Source organism: Perna viridis, chromosome 1, assembly GCF_037379345.1.
Source record: "Perna viridis isolate PV_CMFRI_1.1 ecotype Kerala chromosome 1, ASM3737934v1, whole genome shotgun sequence".
Lineage (NCBI taxonomy): Eukaryota > Metazoa > Mollusca > Bivalvia > Mytilida > Mytilidae > Perna > Perna viridis.
In genome coordinates, this window is record NC_142445.1 from 45,169,795 (window position 1) to 45,194,118 (window position 24,324).

The 24,324-nt window shown below is 32.9% G+C and overlaps 3 protein-coding genes across 4 annotated transcripts; 1 reads left to right on the forward strand and 2 right to left on the reverse strand.

Annotated features, from left to right (window-relative positions):
• Nucleotides 1-946: 946 nt before the first annotated feature.
• LOC148628953 (putative very-long-chain enoyl-CoA reductase art-1) lies at nucleotides 947-16,082 on the reverse strand. 2 transcript variants are annotated; one of them, XM_088541402.1, is made up of 12 exons: nucleotides 15,939-16,082; nucleotides 11,025-11,075; nucleotides 9,014-9,065; nucleotides 8,432-8,476; nucleotides 7,038-7,144; nucleotides 6,341-6,453; nucleotides 5,870-5,975; nucleotides 5,358-5,430; nucleotides 4,659-4,702; nucleotides 2,881-2,938; nucleotides 1,714-1,848; nucleotides 947-1,239 (listed from the first exon to the last, which is right to left on the reverse strand). In XM_088541402.1, exons 1-12 carry the CDS (start codon nucleotides 15,942-15,944, stop codon nucleotides 1,112-1,114), a joined length of 918 nt encoding a protein of 305 aa, XP_088397528.1. In that variant the 5' UTR covers nucleotides 15,945-16,082; the 3' UTR covers nucleotides 947-1,111. The 2 variants fall into 2 exon arrangements, with proteins under 2 accessions (XP_088397528.1, XP_088397517.1); XM_088541391.1 differs by lacking the exon at nucleotides 15,939-16,082 and adding an exon at nucleotides 12,551-12,599.
• A 3,019-nt stretch (nucleotides 16,083-19,101) lies between these two features.
• Nucleotides 19,102-20,906, forward strand: LOC148628954 (uncharacterized). Its single transcript, XM_088541456.1, has one exon. It carries the CDS (start codon nucleotides 19,289-19,291, stop codon nucleotides 20,045-20,047), a length of 759 nt encoding a protein of 252 aa, XP_088397582.1. The 5' UTR covers nucleotides 19,102-19,288; the 3' UTR covers nucleotides 20,048-20,906.
• A 224-nt stretch (nucleotides 20,907-21,130) lies between these two features.
• LOC148628955 (dynein light chain Tctex-type 5-like) lies at nucleotides 21,131-23,035 on the reverse strand. The gene is made up of 2 exons (XM_088541471.1): nucleotides 22,813-23,035; nucleotides 21,131-22,272 (listed from the first exon to the last, which is right to left on the reverse strand). The coding sequence occupies exon 2, from the start codon at nucleotides 22,161-22,163 to the stop codon at nucleotides 21,543-21,545; it is 621 nt and encodes a 206-aa protein (XP_088397597.1). The 5' UTR covers nucleotides 22,164-22,272; nucleotides 22,813-23,035; the 3' UTR covers nucleotides 21,131-21,542.
• Nucleotides 23,036-24,324: the final 1,289 nt, after the last annotated feature.

A 24,324-nucleotide genomic window follows, 5' to 3' on the forward strand; every position in this document is an offset into this window, starting at 1 on the left:
TCATAAAATAAGAAAGATTTCATTAAAATCTACTATCTATCTTCAAGTTAATGGGAGCTTGCCTTGTATTAGATATCTAGGCTATAGAACATGTGCATCTTCAAACAAACCTGTAGATTTATTTTGAACTTTAATGTTTAGTTTTATTGTTTACTAAATATGTTAGTACACAACTATTGTTTGTTTGTTTGTTGGGGTTTAACGTCCAAGCAGAAATATTTCAGCTATATTCAGACGATGAAAATGAAATTGATGATGAAATGCAAAAAAGGGATGGGACACAAGGACAATGGGGTCGACAAATTTTGATAGCCACTGGAAATAGGGAGAGGTGGGTAGGGTCGGACAATTTAGCCTCCTGTGGCGGAGCCCTATAGTTCCTACTCCGGGAGAATACCACAGTAGGGTTCTTTAACTTGCGAGGAACGTGGCATCTTTCCCAACACGGTGCACCACTATGGTTTGCGGTCAGGTTTTCCGTATTATATCCTGACAACCCCAGCATGTAACACGCCAGGGGCACCCCATTCCACTACCTGGGACACACATCCCAGTTGCTCTGTGGGCAGAGCGCCCTAGCCCCCGGTTAGGGTTCTGAGCACTATTTAGTCGCCTTTTACAACAAGCTTAGCGCTGCTGCAGGCCTATTCTTTTAACACCCGGACCTGCACGGGGCTAGTAGTGGAACAGTGTTATGTGTAAAAAAAGAAGCAGTAAGCAAAGATTCTGGAATATATTGAAACTAGGACTAAACATAATTTCACAAGCATTTGCAATATACATCAAAGGCACTATCTTCTTTGTCAGTTGCAAATAAAAAAATACCAACAGATACAAACTAGGCATTGCCCCTAATGGGACTAATACCCCTGCACCCTGTGGAACCCTGTATATTTGGGAGCAGTATGAACACAGAATTAAAGATGCAAATCAAAAATAAAAGAAGTATAAAAAAAGATTTATTGAACAATGACACAACACAATAAAGTATTTGAAGTTTATCTTCAGTATCGGTACCCATTAACAAAACTGGAAAATAAAAAAACACTTTAGACCGTAGAAACACATAAAATTCACTTTAAGGGACATGTTCTATTGTGCATATGCATGGTTATAATAAAAATGGAACAATGGACTTCCTGCCTCTTGGATAATCTTTAAATTCTTTCTTGTAATTTCTATGTTTGCCAAGTGCCCATACCGCCATTTGATAAAATCCTACTGCAGTAAATATAGCAGCTGAAAATATAAATAGAAAGATCAGATGTACAGTATACATTAAAGTAAGGTCAAGTATCATTTAATATTCAAAAGATGGAAAATATCCTTTTCATATTAAAACTACTAGTTTGAATTATCAAGTTAGCTGTTTGTCACAGTAAAATAGATTTACTTAGTATGAATACCAACATGAACCATTCTATATTTTCTCACCTGTAGGTCAACAAATGAAAGAAATTGTTTCAATATAACACCATAACTATCAAATAATTCCTTTCTGTATTAAAAAAATGACAGCCCCTAACTGAGTAAGTAAACACGACCCTAAACTTTCTGATACTTTTACCTATGACCTTGAGAATCAATAGGGTTCTAGATTTTCTGAGAATTAAATGTGCAGCAATTTTGACCATAATCCACTGTTTCTTTTTCACTTTGATGTAATTCTTGCTTAAAAATTCCAATAAGTTAATTTAATGAATAGGTGCTTACCTGGAAGACACTGTGTCATAGCACTAAAGCTCATCCAGGCCATGACCTCATATGTGTAATTGGGACATGACACACATTGAAATAACTGGGTCAATGGGTTAGAATCAGGCATGGGAATCTTTCTCACTTTAGATCCTATGTACATAAAAATATAAGTAAATAGTAATTTTCAATGTAAAGACAAAATAATTACAGGAAATCAAAAATTGTAAATTTCAATAATGGGGTATCAAAGTCAGCCCCTAAAAGATTCACCAGTTAAATGTGTAATCATTAAAAACAGTCTCGTTGTTCATGCACGTGTTGCATTAAAAAGATGAAAATAAAGCAAAATTAGAAAATTTAGCCATATTGTGATGAAAAAGCTTATTTCATGGTACATTTTTATCAAGAAAATATAAATTTCATTTGATTGTTGAACAAAATTAGCTTCCTGTATCATAATAACTTCTGACAAATTATTTTGTTGATCAAAGCAAGCATGCACCCTATTTAAAAAATTCATTAAAAACTGCATTAGAAGCATTGTGACCTCATTGTGACTCAATTATGACACAACAGTTAGTATTTGCTGTATAATAGGTTCAGGTATTATTAAAGCTTCAAAATATGCAAATAGAATATTTCAGAAAGTAAGTTGAAATTTTGATACATTTTTCTATCTCTTGTACATGACAAGATTTTAAATACTTGTTAAAATATTGGGAGAGATTGAGACGTCATGGAATCTTTTTTATAGTTTTGAATGAAAAAGTCACACACAAATAGTTTGCAGTTGCACTTTTAGATTTTTTTGCGTGACAAAGGAAGTCTAAAAACTAAAAGTACTTTTAAAAAAAGATCAAAGATGCAATTATTAGATTACTGACAAACAGAAAAATAGTTACTTTGGATTTTGATACTGACAATATCATGTGGAACATCTCCACTCACACTCTCAACTCGTCAAGATATTCCAAATGATAATGTCAGTATCAAAATTGAAAGTAACTACATATACATAAGTATTATTCTTTATATACCATCACAAACTCTTCAGATATTCTAAAACTACAACTTCATGTCTGAAAGAATAGCTTTAAAATGGATAGCTGTTACTTCTGAAGACAGGAACAATAGCTTGAATGCTATTTCATTTCTCATTTAGTATAGCTGATATAAACACACCTTTTGGTCTCATATTTTTGAAACACATATGGATGGAAAAGTTCCCAAGCTCAGAAAACTACAAAGAAAAAAAATATTCAAATACTTAAATAAAGACTGAATATAAATGAAATTATACATTTTACATCCAGCTCAGTCTGGATTTAGACCTAAACACTCCTGCCAAACTGCTCTTGTGATTATTGTGGATAAATGGCTACGCAAGATGAATAATGGAAACATAAATCTGGCTATATTTTTAGACCTTAAAACGGCTTTTGATGTTGTTGATCATGATATACTTTGTGAAAAACTAATGATCTATGGTGTAAGTGACAGTATTATGCAATTCTTTAAGTCCTACTTAAAAAAGGATAGAAAGCAGCAAGTAAATATTTTAAACACTTTCTCGTCAAAAAACCTATTAGCTTTGGCATTCTTCAGGGTTCCATACTTGGGCCGCTTTTATTTGTTATATTTACTAATGATCTTCCTCTTGACATGCATAATAGTAATGTTGATATATATGCTGATGATACAACCATACACAAATCTGGGAAAAATACTAATTTATTACAACAGGATGTGCAAGATGATCTAAGAAAAGTTGAAAACTGGTGTAGAAATAACTGTATGTTTATCAATCCTAATAAAAACAAAGTGTATGATTATTGGAACAAGACAAAAACTGTCAAATGCTGATATACCCTCCTTAATAGTTAATGATAAAGCTTTAAAATTTTCATCGTGTGAAAAACTACTTGGTGTAAAAATTGATATCTAAGCTGGAAATGTCATGTTGATCATATATGCTCTCATATTTCATCAAGATTGTATCTCTTGCAAAGAGTAAGAAATATCTGAACATTAAACAAGAAAAACTTTCTATAATGGGTACATTCTTCCACTTATTGACTACTATTGTATTGTATGGAGTTGCTGTGGCTCTGAAGGATTAGACAAAATTCTTAAACTCAAAAATGGGCTATCCACCTCATTCTAGATGCTGAACCATTTTCTCCATCAGAACCCTTGTTAAAAAAATTAGGAATCATGAAAGTAAAAACAAGGATTAAATATCACAAATACCTATTAATCTATAAATCTCACAATGGGGAAGCACCAAGTTACATATCAGAAAAGTTTTACTATGTTTCAAGAAACAAAACTTATTAAAACTTGATAATCCCAAAAATTAAAACTGAACTTTTCAGACATTCATTCATATATTCTGGGTCTGTCTTGTGGAATATGTTACCCGAACATTTACGTAATCAAGCCACTGACAACTCATTCAAAATCAATCTAAAGAAGTACCTTAACACATTTGAATAGAGTACCTTAAAAGAGAAAATTGTTGCTGCTTACACAGTTTTTTTAATGTCCTATATTGTATTGTCTTGAAGTGATTTGGTATTGTCAAATCAGCTTTTGTTTTTGTATTGTGTTATTTTAAATTTTTAGTAGATATAGTTTTTGTGTGTGAGGGCCTCAGGGAAGATTAGCTTGTAAACTAACTGTGTAACCCTCTTGAAATAAAGATTTTATTATTATTATTATTCTTACTCCATAGAAACTATTGTTTTAAAAAATATAACAACAACAAAGTACATCATATATCGTTGTAAAAGCTTCATCACAGGAATAGCCTCACAAGATCAGGCTGGATATGGACTTTTTACCAATACATTAATTCTAAAATGCAGTATTTTATTACTGACAAATGGCACTCTATTTCTTCTATTCTCACTCCTATTGTATTAAGTATAACATATTAATGTATCTGTAGAAGAACTTACCAAAAATGCTGCAAGTCCACCATAAACTTGTAGATCACCATATGCTATGAAATGAAGGTTTCAATGAATAAATATTTCAATTCTACAATTTTTTGTCACACCATTTAACTTCCTAATTGAGGCACAAATATAAAATACTAAGTTTTGAAACATGCGATTAACCCATGAGTTTTGTCTATATATGAATTAGAGCTGAAATAAGCCGGTTTCCCAATGCAAAAAGCAAGATTATTTTTCCAAATTTCCCCCTAAATTTCCCATAATCTGCAATTGATTTTTTTTCAATAAGACATGTCAAGTCAGGGCTTACCAAATAAGGTGGAAAATTTTAATACTAAAATTCACATATCATCTATTGTTAAGTAAGATGTCAATTTTGTAACCAGTTGTATGATAAAATCTAACTGTCATACAAATTTCTCAGTTTGTTGTGTACTTCAATATTTTTTCCCAAATTGAAAGGCACAAGCACCTTTTAAAAAAGGTGAAGAAAATTGACACTTACAGGTAGATAAGTTTGTACAGTTTACATATCATAATGAAGTGAAGGTAAATTAATCTATCTTTGCTAAAGAATGCATTACAGGTAAAAAGAAAGGTATCCTATGCAAGTTTTAAATACAATTTTCCTGCTATCAGAGACATTGAGACCATATGCTATTGTAAATAATCTAAAATGTCATATGTAACTATACATACCTGGAGAAGTATACAGTGGATGATTGATAAAATAACTGATGAATGCTGAGAATCCCCAGTAATAACTACAATTCTGAAAATACAGACATGGTAACGTTACTTCACTTTTCCTTTATACCAGTAATCAAAACATCTTTACATAGAAACCTGAACCTGGTGTAGATTCATCTAAAATCATAGAATGCCTCATCAACTTTACCACACATTCATTCTATTCAAAACATTAAAATGTTTCACATGTTCAGAAAGTTTCAAAATAATGGTCGTTACTTAATTTAGTTAGTCAATTTTTAAATATTCAAGATTTTACAGACCTAATAAAAAAGGTGGAAATTTGTGAAATCTGATGTAAACATACAGTAAAATAAAGAACCATAACTGCAAATTCTGGATTTAAAAAAAAATTAATTCCCCTAAAATGCAGAAAAAATTTGTCTTATATCTCCATTTTTGAAATTAAAAACAAAATAAAAAATAACTACAAGCAAGACAACTTAATCTACTATTCCTACCTTAAACAAATTCATTATAGGCATAGTGGCATTAGAGAATCTGTGAACAAAGACAGTTTCTAATAATCTTTTGATGTAATGGAATGAATAACAGGCTGCAGCAATGCTGAAAAGATTGAAAAAAATATATATGAAAGAAAGTATTATAGCATGATGATAGATTGTAATAGTAAGACAATTGGGTTTGTTTACTCAGATTGCTGGTAACCTATTCATATTTTGAAAAGATAAAAGTAACAATTTCAGAAAAAAGAAAACTATGTAGTGGACACTGTTATAATCAGCAATTTGTGAGCTTTCTGAAATAGTAATAATGATTGTAAGAACATGTACTGTTATATAAATATTTTTGTTTTTCATGTAAAAAGTTAAAAAACATTTATTCTGAATATATGATGTGTTGTGCATACTTAATTTTTATATCCATTTACTTTGATAAAAGATGTAGAAGACTAAAATGTAGTTACATACTGTACAACAGGTGTTCTAGGTTCTAAAGCAGCAGCTACACCATAAATTATAGACGGTCTGGTGTAGAATATCAAATATACTACTAATGGTCCTGCATATTCACACATAAATACCTACAATGTAAAATGATCTTTTACAGAATATTGATAATAACTATCAGATTTATATGCTAGCAAAAGTAGCCACTATGATTCATTTCTAGTTTCAACATTTTTTTTTCTAAAAAAAACACACGTCTTTAAAAAAAAATAAAGCCAATATCATTTTTAACATAGTATATTATTCTTGTTGTTTTAGTTACAGCTAAAAACGTTGTGCATGTGAACCAATAGAAGTAATGACTTGAGGCATGTGAACCAATAGAAGTAATAAGTTGAGGTATGTGAACTGATAGAATTAAATTACTTGAGGCATGTGAACCGATGGAATTAATAACCTGAGGCATATGATACGATAGAATTAATACCTAGAGGCATGTGAACCGATACAATTAATAACTTGAGGCATGTGAACTGATAGAATTAATAACCTGAGGCATGTGAACTGACAGAAGTAATAATTTGAGGCATGTGAACCGACAGAAGTAACCTGATGCATGTGAACTGACAGAAGTAATAATTTGAGGCATGTGAGCCAATAGAAGTAAAAATAATAGGTATTGCATATACTATCAACCTTATTCTAAAGAAAAACTTACTGTTGACCAACCAATTTGTGGTCCAAGGTCTTTAAAGTAAAGTGAAACCTTATTGCTAGATTGACCAACTTCCCCAAGGACTGTCTCATCCTTCAAAGATTTACCCTCTGAAAGAACAAAACCATTTTACTTTGAAAACGTGTGATATTTGATTCAACTTTTTGTAAAACTAATTGATTAAATACAAGAAAACTGTTCATGCATGCGTTGAAAATGCATCTACCGGTATAAGTTTTAAAATAAAAGCAATATTTTCAAAGGTCAAAGGAATCTAAACCATCATAGAACAGTGAATATGAACTCAAAATAGTGTGATGGTATAGATATTTAATATAGAACATACCATTAGGTGTAGACACCTACAACCACAAAAATGATATATAGGAGAAGAACTAAAATATACCATATATATCGTGCTAGAACTCCAACAAATAGGCTTCTGGAACAGGGTTATGTTGCTACAAGATTGAAGTCATCACTACAGGTTTATGGTCGTCATCATAAACTTGTGGATCGTTATGGTGTATCCATCTGCACCATGAAAACTGATTTATTCAACAGGTCATAGTTTTCCTGTCCTCATTTGTCTACCCCGAACTTGACTTTTTATGAGCAACTCGGTGGGTGTTTCTAGAAAAGCAGAGGACGCTTACCCTACCGGTGAACCTGGTCCGTGCTCCCAGTTTTTAGTGGAGTCCGAGTTGCTCATTTGCTTTTTTTACTTTGTATGTATGATTTTAGTTACTTTATGTTCTTTGTTGTGTATGTCTGTATTCCATGTCTGGTCTTTGTCCCTGGATTGCATTCTTTTGATTATTGCTATAACCTTGGTTGCCTTGATTATTCTTTCAGCAACATAGATCACAAACATTGTACACTCAAAGGAACATTGCTCTCAAACTTTCAACTTTTTTGTTTTGCAGTTGCTTAACATAACAGTAATTGTTTCCTTTTCCTCTGTCATTTAATCATTTGTATGTAACCTTTAAGTACCATTCTGTGTAAGAATCAGGCAATGGGTGGCACATCATATTTCTCATTTTGGTCTTTTTTGACACAAATATACTCAATACATTTAGAAAACAACTGTAAAGTTATTTAAGATTATCCTGCAGCATTTGTGACAGATATTTTTTGACTGCTTATATAAGAAAAAAGTACAGGAAAATTTTCCCAAAATTTTTCAATAGTGCATTTCAACTAAATTTGACCTATCAACATCTTAAAAAGACAAATTCTACAAAGACTTTGATGTTTAATTCTAGAGGTTATCGGATATGAATACTTGATAGATGCAATAAAATCTCTGTGTTTTTTTCTTCATGTGCCACACCTTATAAACATTTCGCCTGATTCTTAGGCAGAGAAGTACTTAAATACAAATGTCTACTTACTAGGATCAGCTTTATAAGCTTGTCTAGTTGGATAATACTTTGGGTCTACAAAATAAGAAGAAAAATATCACATTCGATTCATGTATATCATAGTCAAGTCTTCAAATTTATTCAAAAGCCAATTATAGACAAGAATACTGCTTATTAAATCTCACCTCTCACTTCTTTATATCCACTTAAATCAATAATTAATAAATTAAAAAATACAAAGAATTATATTTATAAAAATGTCAACAGGAAGTTACAAGTATTGTGCAGCTAGCTCTTAAGATATGTCCCACTTGTACAGCAATCCCACGAAGCAGGAAGTTGATATCAGACAACAACTAAAATTTCTTACAAATGTATGATGCATCAACAAAAAGCCACATCCAAAATTTGAAAGCAATTGGTAGTCGAGATGAGACAAGGTTCTCTGAGGATATTTCAATGTTTTATGGCTGTGCAAGATGATTTCTACATGTAAATAATTGTAAATATGAACCAAACTTTTGAAAAATTGCAGTTTTGAAATTCTTTGAAAACAGCTTAAATTGGGACATCATTAAGACTGGCCAGTCTCTTACTATTAGCTGAACTTACATTTAGAGGCATACTGCTTCTTAACATCTAGTACTGTAGACTTGGCTGTTAACTGGGAATGGAAATATATAAATTATTTACATATACAAGTCAAATACATTAACAGTAATTATAACCACTCTCTGAGCATGACACAAGTTTAAGTACTCATTATAGGCAATGTAAGAGGTTGGAATTCCGTTCCTCCATGGCACCAAGTCAGAGAATACATGCAGCTTACCTGACAACCTCTAGCATGACTGGAGTAAAGTTAAAGATGACTTATTCTTGGAAAATTAAGATGTGCAAAAAATGGCCAAAAAAAAGTTTCGTTTTCATCCTTACAAAAGGTATTCAGTTTAAAATATGTTGGTATTTAACATTCATGGGAAATGCTAAATATTACAAATCATCCCATTGGAACAACAGGTCAAACTTTTAATTAAAATTGAATAAACTCCATGATACATAAACTATGTCTCTCCTGTCGCACATGGATGCTGTTATTCAAAACTTGATTGTTGGTGACAATGTAACTCATTTTATGAATCATGGACAATATATAATATCAAAGAGTAATCAAGGGAACCAAGGTTATAGCGGTAATCAAAAGAATGTAATCCAGGGACAAAGACCAGACATGGAAAACAGACATACATAACAAAGAACATAAAGTAACTAAAATCATACATACAAAGTAACAAAAGCAAATAAGCAACTTGGACTCCACTAAAAACTGGGAGTATGGACTAGGTGCACCGGCAGGGTAAGCGTCCTCTGCTTTTCTAGAAACACCCACCGAGTTGCTCATAAAAAGTCAAGTCTGGGGTAGACAAACGAGGACAGGAAAACTATGACTTGTTGAATAAATCAGTTTTCATGGTGCAGATGGATACACCATAACAATCCACCAGTTTATGATGACGACCATAAAACTTCTGTAGTGATGACTTCAATCTTGTAGCAACATAACCCTGTTCCAGAAGCCTATTTGTTAGAGTTCTAGTGTGATACAAAAAGTCTACGTAGTTTGGCCAAGCTCTGACATAATGATGAGTTGTGATATGGACACTCCATACGCAGATGCTGAAGGGATGTTGCCACAGATGAAAGGAAAATTGACAATTCTGAATGAAAAGTCATCATGTTTGTCGTAAAGTTTGGTCAATAGTTTTTCATCAATTCATCAATTTGACACCACCAAAAATGGACAGATTCCTCAGGTATAGTTTATTGTTTGCCTACATATGGAACTGTGACTTAGTGATAATCTTTAAGTCAATGGACTGTTACTGCAGGGGCATATGCAGGAAATGAATACAGAATTGTGGTAGAAAACTTTAGTAATGCAAACAGAACTTTGTTCCAAATATGATTGACTGTGCTTAAGTGGTTCATATCAAACAAACCTAATCAGAAAACTTAAGATGAAAATCTTAACATGAATGCTGGAAACACAACTCCTTAGCAACAGGTTAGACATGCATCAACTTTCACCTTTTTTTAAGCATTCAAAGAAAAAAAAACAAAACAAAAAAAATCAAAAAATTTCACCTAATCATATTCCAAGATACATGTATATATCTCTAATTCATTGCAAATATTTTATCTAGACTTCATAATCCCCTTCAAAATTCTTTAATATTCCAAGATAACTACAATTCATTAAAAAAAAATAGAGGGGTGGGGGATAAACACTGAAAAGTTAAGTAATTTTTAGCGAATAATATGATCCAATAGACTTTTAAATTTGAACTGTATTTTATAATACTGTACAAAGTTTAAAACAGATCATTTGATGTAAATTGGAAACTGTTAAGAGCTCAGAAGGACAGACTGATGAATACTTGATTTTGGTATTTCTGGAGGGTATCTGCCAATACCTGGCCTTGTCACATGGTGGAAATAAAAAGACAAACCTTTTATTCCAGTCTTTTTAAATATACTACTGCCATAAAACCTTCATATTAAAAGTACAGGATAGCTTATTACAGCTGTTTCTATTATGCTACATATAAGTAGTTACACTTACATTTTGTAAAGTTGCCAGAGTCTTTCCACTCTTTGGATGCAATACTGTTACCTGAAATATACAAGCATACACATGTATAAAATGTCATCTACATGTAATACAAATGTTTCTAAAACAGTGTGAATTCAGATTAAATTTAAACTGCAGTGTATGCTGATTTTTCAAACTGACTTGTCAGCAAACCTGGACTAAAGGTCCACATGAGCTTATGCCTTCACTTGGTGTCTGTTACATGTACATGGCCTCGTTAATGTTTCTGAAAAATCTTCTCCTCTAAAACTACTTGGTGGATTGTAACCAAATTTTAACATCAGCATTACATGGGTGGGTACTAAAAAAAATCACTTGATTATGTTGATCTGGCAAAAAACATGGCCATCATGTCTATTTATAGACTTAGGTCATGATATACATTGTACAAGCATTCCAAAGAAGTAATGGCATTTCCTCAGTACATGATGGAAATTATTTCTTCATAAAATAAAATGATTTACTGGGCACAGCTTACTGCAAAGCTTAAACCCAAAACAGTTTGATTAAGTATTTACATACCATTAAAGCTTGTTACAGCTCTGAACTTTGTTTCTAATCAAATAATCAATACAGATATAAATTTGACCAAAATTAACGAGCCCCTTTTTGGACCCTTATCATAAATGGTTCCAGTCACAACCCCAAATATTAATCCCAGTCTTCTTTTGGAGGTATGGCAATTTGTGGTACAACTTAGCAGAGGTGCATTCACTTTGTAACATAATTTCATGGTTATCACAAAAATGCATGTTTCCGGCCATTTTTTTGCTCATAAATTCTTAGGGGTTCAATCCACAACTCCAAAAATCAATCCCAGCCTTCCTTTTATACAGTAAAGCACCTTGTGATACGATTGTCAAGATATCTATTCCCTTATAATGTCCAAACATAATGAAAATGCTTGTTTCTGGACCCTTCTTGGTCCCTCACTCCTAAACAGTTCAAACCACCTATATACTTTTGTAGTAAGGCACCTTGTGATACAATTTCAGACATCTATTCACTTTTAGTCAGATTATTGTCCAGATATCATGAAAATGCTTGTTTTTTTTGTCCCTAAGTGCTAAGTCTTTTAAATCAGTTCAACTGACCACCCCAAGTTTAATCCTATTCTTTCTTTTGTGGTATGACAACTTGTGGTGAAATTTCATAAAGAACATTCAATTATAGTCTAGTTACAGTTTCACATTAAATTCTGTTCAGGAAGATTTATTTATTTATATCTAGTCAACTGAGGTGAATAGGTTTAAGATTGGAAACATTGCAATATAGCCTTTTTATCCAATATCCCTTCTTTGACAAGTATGAAACCATAAGCCTGTTACCAGATGATTTGACATGAAAGTCTTCTATAGTCTATGGACCCCAGACAATGACAACATCATGATACATATACCATTGATTTATTTATTTAGTGAATATCTATACAATCAATGAAAATTTTAGTGCATCAGGGGAAGGACAACCTACTGTTATTCAAATATACACAATACCTCTCTAGACAAGACTTGCATAGTTTGGTAATCCCTTTTAGTATTCAGCACTGGATATATTTCTTTATTCTTCAAATATAAACAATATCTCTCTACAGGGTTCTCACTAGGATTTTTACATGGTGAGTCCTGGGAATCATCACTTTTTGGAAAGGTGAGTCCCAGATGAACTTGGTGGCTCCCACCCTTTTCCTGGTTTAAAACCAGTTTGAACACTACATTCATTATTTCAGTGCATACATAGTACTACAAACATGTATGTACAATCATACAAAACCATATCTCACTGCAGTTATGCATGTCATCTATATTAAATTGTGCAGAGTAAACTCAGCATTTTTTTCATTTGAAAACTAACTTATTATGTTTGCTGGCTTCACAGCTCAATACATAATTGTATTTAGTTCCATGTACCTACATGTTAATACTAACATACCTTCCAACTTTCGAAAATCCCCCATAGGGCTTTTTATGCAGGACAATGTGTGAACTGATATATTTGGGACATATTTTGCAAATTGCATGGATTTTACTGCAGTAATGTATGAATGAAACAATCTCTATAGCATTATAGTGCCTTTTTTCAGTTGAACAACATATGCATGCACTATAATTGATTGAAGTGTGTAAGCCCCTTTTTCTTTGGATTCCTCCAAACCTAATTAAAATTTCGAAGTTTTATCAAATTAAAAAAATAAATAAATGAGTAAACTTATAATTACATTCAAATTCATTTCTACCAAACAAGAATACATTGAACAAATCTTTCCTTCTTCCCATTGACGTCAGCTGAAGAATAATTGTAGTCAGTTAATTTGTCAAAATTAGCTTAAATTGGATACTGTGTCAGTATGATGCTGCATAGTCTTGAGGATAGTAAAATGGAAACTTGGGCAACCGTTACTTTTCATTAAATGTATACCATGAGGTGCAGTATATGAGGAAATGTAACAAATATTCAAGATTGTTTATACTGAATTTCCAAAATCATCACAATTTTAGAGGAATAGTATTTCTTCTAATTATTGCGAACAAAATTTATGGGAAAAATAATGCACTGTTGAAATTACAGGAAATGTGAAGACTGCAGGGGAGGTAACTCATTTTGTATAAACAGTGATAAGTTTAAAATTTGACAAAGGGTCTCAGTTTTGTTTTCTTTGCCCCATAGGCTTTTTATAGTATACCTTAAATTTTCATGATTTTTTAAAAAACAGACAACGAGTTTCAATCTAACTCTCAACCATGTTTTTCAACTAAGGAAATGTTAAAAATAATTTTTAGGTCCATTTTAGAAAAAAAGGCACGAACTTTGGTACACCAGGACAGGTCAAACTAAAAATAGACTTTTTCTACTTTCACTTTTATTTTGAGTTCATAAAATAGACCCCTTTTCTGAAGCATTATTTTTCATGAAAATACTGTTTTTTCTCAAAAACAATTTTTTGGTGTCATAGATTGATATTTACCCTGTACTTGTGATGAAAAATGATAAGTCATTTGCCAAGAAATAAAAACAAAAAAAGGCAAAAAAGAAGCGCACTATATTTTTTACCCGCCATGTTTTGACGTACACCCGTTCAGGAATATGTAATACAAGACTGATACCAAAGGGAAAGACCATGTTATTATGCAAGTCATGAATATTGAAACTAATCTGTTAAATATTCATGAAAATTAAATTGAAAGAAAATAATTTCCTTTTCTTAATCAATTAATCAAGATTTATAATTAGGAAATTTGATTTTCCCATGCCTATAGGTGCCACCATGATCGGTTGAACTGTGACATCACAAAGTCGGTTTGTAAAGTAAAAGTAAATAGGTAATTGATTACAATGTCCCAAAAATCGCAAATTTTGGACTTATCCCCTATAATTTCAACCTAAAATAGATAGAAGAAGAGATTGAGCCACAACATGTAAGCCAAATGTCAGACATCATTGACGAACAACAGCATTTGCAGCCAGATGATTAGTGTTTGTAAGAAAAATCTTATGACTACTTCCAAAGAATGTTCATGTCGCTGGTAAAAAAAACTTTGAGAACATTGCTCTTTTAGCATTCGTGCAATCGTAAGCTTGACAAGTCATCATGTTTTGGTGATTAGATGAAAAAGATCGTAGAAATAATTACGGAATATTCTTTGCTTACATATTATTTGCAGTACTTGCATCAGTACCAAACCGACTGAGTGACATCACGAGCCAATCGGAAACTATCTGTAAAAATCAATAAAGTCTGACTATGATCTTCCTTTAGATAGGAGAGTTCTGCAAGACAGTTATCCACTTATATTTCAAGGATTTAAAACTTTGCATAGCCTTGAGCATTTTATAAAAGCGCATTTTACATTAAAGTTTATTTATTTTTGTTTACGTGGGTATGATTTATTGTAAGAGTCTAACTTAATGCAAAGGTGGTCTTCCCCTTTAACACACGTGGTTCTACCATTTTGAGACCTGTTAAAATGACAGTATTGTCTAATTAATTGTGGAGAAAAACAGAATTTTTATACGATTTTTAGGATAGTTTTCATGATTTTAAAATAAATTACTGATGTTAGGATGCTGCTGATATTGTGAAGATGCATCCTGTGGACATACAATGGTTTTAACCTGGCGCGTCCAGCAATTTTTTCGTGTCCAGGATGCATGTACATGCCTTAACGAGAACCCTGTCTCTCCACAAGACTTGAAGAGCTTGGTAATCCTTTTTGGGATTTGGCACTGGAGATATTTTTGTTCTTCAAATATACAAGACATCTCTCTTAATAAGACTTTGCAAAGTGCTGTTACCCCAACGGTGGTGGTTCAAGCCAAAAAAAATATATATATCTCCAGCACAGAGTCCCAGAAGCATACTTGCCAACATATACATGTAAATAATGAATACCCTGATAAAATCGATGAGGGGTCTGGGTACTGCTAAAGGAAACTGAAAATAAGGAATTTGGACAACATTTGATTATGTTTCCAAAGAGCAAATTAAGCTTGTTCCATTACTTATTAGACTGCGTTCCAAAATTATTCACTTTGCTCATAGTCCTTAAGAATAAAAGAAAAACTCATTGGGAAAAGGGATGAGAAATTTGTACCCCTCTCCCTGGCAATTTCTGAAAACCCTGAGAATGCTTTTCTCAACCCTGAACCCTGAAAGAGGGCCAAAATCCCTGAGGATCTGTGTGAAACTCTGAGCTTTAGCATGTATCATTGGCATTGTATGCCATAACTCCGGGCAAAATGGATTACGAGCTTGGCAGTCATAATATAGTCAAACCAGAGTCCCAAACGAAAAACGTGAATAATTGACTTTAAAATTATTAATTTTAAAAAAATTAAATTTTAACTTGGCGGTAGTACAGAGGATAGACTTTGGCCACTACTTACCTCCATGTCGTGTATGTTCTTGACCGGCTAAGGGGGGATAACTATAGACTGGTTCCCGATCGCAATATTCAATACTCGTGAGAGAGTAATCAAGGGAACCAAGGTTATAGCGGTAATCAAAAGAATGTAATTCAGGGACAAAGACCAGACATGGAAAACAGACATACACAACAAAGACCATAAAGTAACCAAAATCATACATACAAAGTAACAAAAGTAAATGAGCAATCCGGACTCCACTAAAAACTGGGAGCATGGACCAGGTGCACCGGTAGGGTAAGCGTCCCCTGCTTTTCTAGAAACACCCGCCGAGTGTATTGAGAGTGTATTGCTAGTAGCTAATACCTGGAACGTAGTCCCGGGAACCAGGATAGGATAACTATGTCCTAAAAAGGAAACGAAAAGAAACGAAACTTTAAAAGTAAGAAACGAATCAAAGTGAAACGAAACGAAAATTTAAAAAAAAAATTTGTAAACTGACAAAAAAAGATACAAGGAAAGTATGCAGGACTTTTATTAACAATTAGAATCATGCGTTTGATAAGATTTTTAAAAAAAGCAATATTCCGTTGTAAAATATTCAGGGGAAACAGGGATTATATAAGTCACCGGTGGAAATAAGGAGAGTATATTCGGCTAACCCCGATTTATATATTTGGCTATGAAACATTAACCAAGGAATTTATAATACGATATTCTACACTCTCCCTGATAAAGCCTAAAACATGCTATACAAACTACATTGGAATATATTGGAATATTTATTCATCAATTATTTTTATTTTACCTTTTTTTTTAATCTCTGGACCCGCTCATGCACTACAAAACAAAATCCCCTATTACAGAACGGAATTCTATCTTTTTGCATGGCTCTCCCATAATCTTGAGTTCGACTGGATACAGAATTTTAATGTTACATTTTATAAACATTCCGTGTCCTCTTGTCTATAATTCTTTACCCCCCGTTTAAGTATGAGTCCGACATAATAATCCAGAAACAATTTTTGTTCCATAATTTTGGGCCCGTGGAACCAAAAGGTTAACGTTCTGTGTCAGTATGTTTACACCCGTGTAAGTATGGGCCTGGCCCGAGAAATTCAGAAACGATTTGAACATGGTTTATGTATAAAATATTTTTGTAAAAACGAACGATTTCTGTGAATTTTTCTATGTTTGTTTTGCTTTAGAGTCATTTTGAAAATATGCACTTGATAATTGATTTTCGGGTATTTCGTTCAGTGGTTTATTTGTAATTTTATTTTAGTTACATAACAGCTACACGTACGTGTATAGCTTTCTGCAGCTTTAGGGAGCAACCATTTTTTTAGTCCGAAAAGTAATTTTTTTTTTCGCGACAATTCAAAAGCACTTTTTTCTTCAGGAAATCGATTTAAGTTATAAGGTAGTTACTGTAGCCTCTATAATCAAAGACTGAAGTCTGCGAAGTCGCTAATTATCAAATATTCACTGTCACTGATTTTGGCTTACTTTCAACATCCGAAATGCAACGAATGTGATATGCTCTAAAATCGTGTGACTTCCGCTAAAATCTTGATTCCCTTGATATGATTGCGTACTCTTTCGTTACCGTGATGACTCGAATGTTTTCAGTCATCCGGATCAAGATTAAACAAAATGCAATGGCTTTATGTAGATATCAGGTCCTGATAATATATATGACCTTAAGCTTTATGTAGTCAATTGTAACGAACGCCTGTGTTTGAATCGGAAACTGGGTAATATTACATAAATTCAATGCTCACCGATCATTTTGTCTTAAATGTTAACTTCCCGTTCTAATACAAGCAAAACAAAAAACAAAAAAACAAAAAAACAAAACAAAAAAAAAACAAAAAACAGAACAAAAAAAACACGCATAGACATTTAAAAGAGGTGCGTTGTAGTGATCTTTAGGTCACTTGTAATATTGAATCAGTTTAAGAACCAGATTAAGCAACTGGCAGTGAATATTCATAAATATCGGGGCGTGCTAATGTATATGATATATAGTCTTGTAATGAGCCCCAGTTCCTGAATCGGAAACTGGGTAATTTTTAAAGCTAACCGATCATTTCACGTAAACTTCCCATTCTCGTACAAGTAAGAAACACGCGTAGAACACACGTGTATAATACTTAAGAGGTACATTTTATCTCGTTTGAAGCTAGAACTATGATGCTATGGCGGTAAACACGACGAGGATCAGCAGCATCACGTAGCGTATAATTACTTATTTACGCAAATCATATGCAAATATTAAATACTGAATTACGAGTGCAAGAAGTCGCTTAAATGTTAGCGACTTAAAAATCAGACAGTTGATTGGATGGCTCATGCGTATCAGTAACACACAAAATTGACTTTTAGTTCTCACTCAGAAACAGTCACAGACAACATACGTAATCAGTCTTAGTTTGTCACTTGGTTGTTGCGCTTATATGGATTGTGTATGGTTAACCTTCCCATTGTTCCATTTAGTCACTGCATGCATCTGTGCAGTAACTTAAAATGTTGATACAGTCACTGAATGGAACGATTGGTAGAAATTTTGATTCGTTTATGACTATATGTCATGAACAACTAAAGAAGACCTTTAATCTACGCAAGCGAGGACACTTTTATGGACCCAATTAAAACATACATGCTAACAAACTATTTAGTTTAAACATTCGTTCTATAGCAATTGGTCCAAGGTAAGAAGATTAAAAATAAATTAGCATTTCAGTGAAATAATATTTGCTTTCTTACTTTTACAATTAATTGGAATATTTGATAATTTCGCGTAAATAGAATGGAAGGAAGAATATGAAGTAACATTGACACAGCGATCTTTAAATGGCATACAAATTCTGTTTCATCAGATTGGCAACACCAACATCTTATATATTTAATAGATGTTGATATAAGATAAATGGTCCCAAATTCACAAATGTCAATAATTTAAGTACGTTCGACAATAACTGTTTGTAGTTGCGATAAATTTTTGTTTTCTTAAAAATATCAAATTCCTAATTTTTCAATAAAAAGTATATCATTTCAATTTTAATTGCCTCAATCGAGATTTTATCCTCAAATATTTACCTATGTATATTAAACCCTTATATGTTTCCGTTAATATAAATGCTTTGACTTTCAATGTACCGAATTAGATTTCTCATGATTTGCATAAGAAACGTCTTGATAAATTTCCAACTCGACAGCACTCTATTTACAAGAAGCTGACTTGTTTATTGGGTATCCGTGCAAGGTAATTGGAGAAAAGGGATACATAAACTTGGATTGATCAACCATAAACCATTTTCATCCTTTTTGACATTGATTCAATCGACTTTAACAAAAGGCATTTGTGCATGATCGATACAGATTTAGAGAAAACATATCGATTCTTTTCCAATAAAACGTATTGTATAACCAGACACAGTTTGTTAATTTCATGCTCCTTGGCTACAAAACACTGTGTAACAATGTCGAAGAAGACGTCAACTCCCTCCGGGGCAGATTCTCACAGCAAAGAAGGATCTAGAGCGGATCTAAGGAGAAGTGCTGCTAAATCTCCTAACATAGACACCCTAAAGCGGGAAAGCAGTATGGCGCTCGGAATGGGTCAATCATGTAAACCTCAATTATCAGGATTTACTGGAGCATCTTTAGTTGGATTACTGGCATCTAAACGTTTGGCAAAACGGTTGAGTAATAAACTTCACAACCGAGCAGGGAGCTTAATGAGTTCTAGGAACTCAGGAATGCCAGCAATAAAGAGAGAACCTACTTATCGCATGGAGCCTTACAAAAAATTTGATCCCCAGAAAGTTGAGCAAGTGGTACAAAATATTGTGAAAGAAAAACTAGATGGGTATAAATATAACCCCAAACTTTGTGCTGTGATGAGTAAAGTAATCAGTGAGGACATACGTGATAAGGTTAAAGGCCTTCAATATGATCGCTATAAAATAATAGTCAATGTTGTCATTGGAGAGAAGAAAAACCAAGACATTGTTGCCTGTAGTAGATCTGTGTGGGATGAAAAATTAGATAGTTATGCCAGTCACACTTACCAAAATCAGGACATCCTTTGCTCTGTGACTGTTTATGGAGTATATTTTGAATGATAATTGTAGGCATATATGATGAAAGACTGGTCTTTATATTCTGATTATCGTGTCTATGGTATAAATAAACACTCAACTTTTCATTTTATCAAGTTGTTTATATGAATACTTTATTTGTGTCCACTGTAATTTGAAAGTGTTCAATCAATTATTCCTAAATCTTTATGGAATTTATGCATACATATCACATTTTCGGTTCTGGATATATTAAATCACGTCCAGTTTGACCTAACGGACAACAAATACCAGAGAAAACTAAAATATCGATACATATATATTCAAACAAAGAACTCATTGACAAGCCGTGTCACTTAGTGAAGAAGATGTATATACCTGTATAAGACAGAAAACGATTATTTTAGTATACACGACAGAACTTGTCAGGATTAAAAGTTTTGCATTTGTAATAAGACAGTCGATGACAACGCTGTATCCTTCAATTTAAATCATCACGTTTAAAGGGAACAAGTAACGTACGTATAAATAGAGGGAAATTTATAAATCGAGACATATTTATTCTACATTGTTTGTCCTCGGTATATGGAGGCGAAAATTGAGACTCTCTCTATGATTATGAACTCATGCAAAAGTTAATTGACGTTCGGCGTTTAAACGCTTTTCAATTATTTATTATCATGAAACACATGTGCGAAAGACCAACTTTTTAATCTACTCGATTATATCATATTTTTGAATAGACGCAGCTTGAGTGTTGCACGAAATGTTGGTCATGTGTTAATCACTTTTTTACCATGGCTGTGGTCTTAAGAGCTTTGAAGCACGTCATATTAGAATTTGTGACCTTTTAGGTTCTACGTACGGATTATACTTTATAGTATCATATCTTTTGTAAAACACATGTATTTTTTTATTTTTGTCTTTGGCAAAGTTATATTGTGTTTGAGGCTAAAATTCATGCAATTATAGCGGTCTGAAAATTTTACTCAGACACACGAAAAGGGTTAATGCCACAACGCTTACATGTGATAAACAGAATATAAATCACAACCTATAAACACCCCTCAATTCACATAAATATGTGCGGCTCTGGGTGATCATGGCATGTGGTAAGAAAAAAGCATATGACTTATATATTCTATATTATTATAAATTCTAATTTCATTTCAATTTTTCTACAGTACAACGACAAAAGCTGCAAGTGGCTAAATAATTTTGCAGACGGACTGATTGAGTGTCAGTCATGTCAATGCGACAATGGACACGAGCCAGTTAAAAATATAGTAAATAAATATTAAATATCTCCACTGATTTACGCTTTCAAAATATTAGAAGCCGAATAATAAAAATATAGGTTGTAATGAAAACTAACAGTAAGAGGATTATACTCCAGTCTATTATGTACATATTCAGACCCTCTATGTACACACAGAGGAAGAAATAATAGTCCAAGTACAAAAAGTGAGGATTTGAAGATGAAAATTACATGGTTATGCTTGAACCCAAATTTTATGAAATGAATATAATCACTTCTGACTTATTCGGCGAAGACCCCATACACAGTTGCGGAACAAAATATATCTTGGTTTTTGAAAGATGATGTTGCATAACAGTCAAACTTGTCGTTCCAGGTACATCGGCTTGAAAGCATTAGTCCTTGGTTCCCCATCTGACCTATTGTCAGAACGCACACTATTTTATATCTATCCATATTAAGTAGTTTCACTCTGTCTTTTATTTCATCGGACAATGATTTTCCAATCTTTGGAGTAAGTCTGGCACTATATCTCATACCACTAAGTCTAGATTGCAGGATTGTATCAATTATATCTTTTACTGCTTGAGTATTGAACTTATTTTTTGGTTCCATTCTGTAAGTAGGCTCCATTTCCGGTGGCGGAACCGTGGCTATTGACGAGCTTTTACGAGCACCGAGTGCCTTCATTGATAATTTTTTGGCGAACCGCCTGGAGGCCATCAGTCCTACTAGAGAAGGCCCGGCGGTACTATGACGTGGAGCCATAATACTTTTCTTTCGTTCACTCGAATCAATGGACGGTCTAGGACTTCTGGCTTTTTCCACGGGTGGTGAGAGAGTCTTCCTTTCCAGCTCAGCTTCTTGGGTCGCTGCAGCTGCAGCTTGCAACCTTTTCAACATGCTGTGTTATTCTTGTATTAAATCTTTCACATTTAGTCACAGAATCCCAAAAAGTGTTTCTAGAAATCCTGTTTGTACTTAACGTTACCAGTTTCGGACAAACACAACCCTGAAAATATTAGCAATGTTAAATATACCAATAATCTGTTTACACTACAGTAATGGTTTAGGGACAAAAGAGCGAGCAGAAATAAATAAGCCTGGGGATATTTAAAAACGTTTAAAATAATTACGGTTGTTTTGAAGCATTTTCAGTGTGAATATCTGGTATCACCCTGACTTTAACACATTAAACATTTTTGTTAAAATCTTGTCGAAAGGACGAATATATTGAATAGTTTCTGTACCAGTATTACATAAATAAAGCTGACACAAAACACAGGTTAAAACATTCGGTAATCGAATGGGCTGTTGCCTTGCCATTGTTAATTAGGTTTCAATTGTTGTTTTGTCATCAAATGACCTTTAACTTCTTGGTTACTGAAACATAACTCGAACACTGTACAGACTATAAAGAAACCAAATAAGACAAGTTAAAAAAGCTAATAAAATAAAACCTTTTCAAGACAATTACGTTTTTTTTTCCAAAACATCAAAACAATGAAATGAGAAATAAGAGTAAAATGGCAACATTGAAAATGGCACTGACCTAATACTGAGAGGAAATCCCAGTCAATAGTAAGCTGTTTTCTCGCAAGATTAAAGCATCAATCGTATCCTGCTGCTAACATGGCAACCCAGTAAAAGTACGTTTAACAATTAAACATATATGGAAAATATTTAAATTAGGATTCAGACAAATCAATACCATTTCAAGCTTGTATTCCATACAATAACATGAATCTAAATATTATTTTCCAGTTTCAACACATTTAAATACACAATAGTTATATCGACCATAATTTAAACATTTAATTTCCCGATTCTTTCATTTAAATGCTTCAAATCAGTTATGAAAGCAAGTTTTATTTTTCGAAATTTTGAATTCTAAAGATAATTTAAGATATCTACTCAAATTTGACAGAAGAGATAAAGGATTGCATTGGGGAATATAAGACATGAAATCTTTGAATTCATCAAATTGCCCTTTAAATTGAGAGAGTTTGAGTGAGCAGCCGTTATGTACACAATATGTATGCGAATCTATAAGTTAGAGAAGAGTCCCTTTTACCTCTCATGTTACAAGTGACAGAATATTAAAAAACATGAAAAAGTTCTATTCATTCTTTTTTTCGATAAAACACCTGCTCAATTGAGGGCTGGTATATTTTGTAGCTGACTATACAGGATGAAAAGAGCATTAACTAGAACTTAAAATATACGACTTTTCGTATAACTCAAAGGTCTTTTATAATAAACAAAATAATTTATCTTTAAATTAACACACCCTTCTTATCAAGACACGTGACATTGTCTAAATGTTTTGAATTTTCACTCGTTACAGTTTAAGAAGATACTAGTAGAAACTTTTGAAGTTTTAGTTGAATTTACCTTGTCCATGCTCCCAGTTTTTAGTGGAGTCCGAGTTGCTCATTTGTTTTTGTTACTTTGTATGTATGATTTTGGGTACTTCATGTTCTTTGTTGTGTGTGTCTGTTTTCCATGTCTGGTCTTTGTCCCTGGATTACATTCTTTTGATTGCCGTTATAACCTTGGTTCCCTTGATTACTCTTTCACATGCTGAAGTCTAATGGAATGACCAATCCACTGCCTGCAGCATTTATTTGAAATGACATTTGTCGTAGTTTTGTAGAATTGTTCACTGCCTTAAGTATTTGTTAGAATTTTTACCAGTTAAAATTAACAAAGAATGCTTCTTGCAAGGATGAAAATGTGCTTAAAAGCACAGATTGATATTTAATTCATGAATTGAAATAAAGCCCAACGACAACTTTTAGAAAATGTCTACTATATTAAAAATTAATGTGCATACTTCTAGAAAATAACCATATGAAGCAAAAAATATTTGTGAAATGAATACCTGCTTAGAAAACACATCAACTTCTGATTGTTTTAACGGCCATATAAAAAATACTACAGTACTTATAACAATTGAAGGGTGAAACTGTTTTTGATTTTGTTTTTGTTTTTGTTTTTTGTTTTGGTGTATTTCATGAAAATAACTAAGTACTTCTATACTTACTACTAAATTATGTGTTCC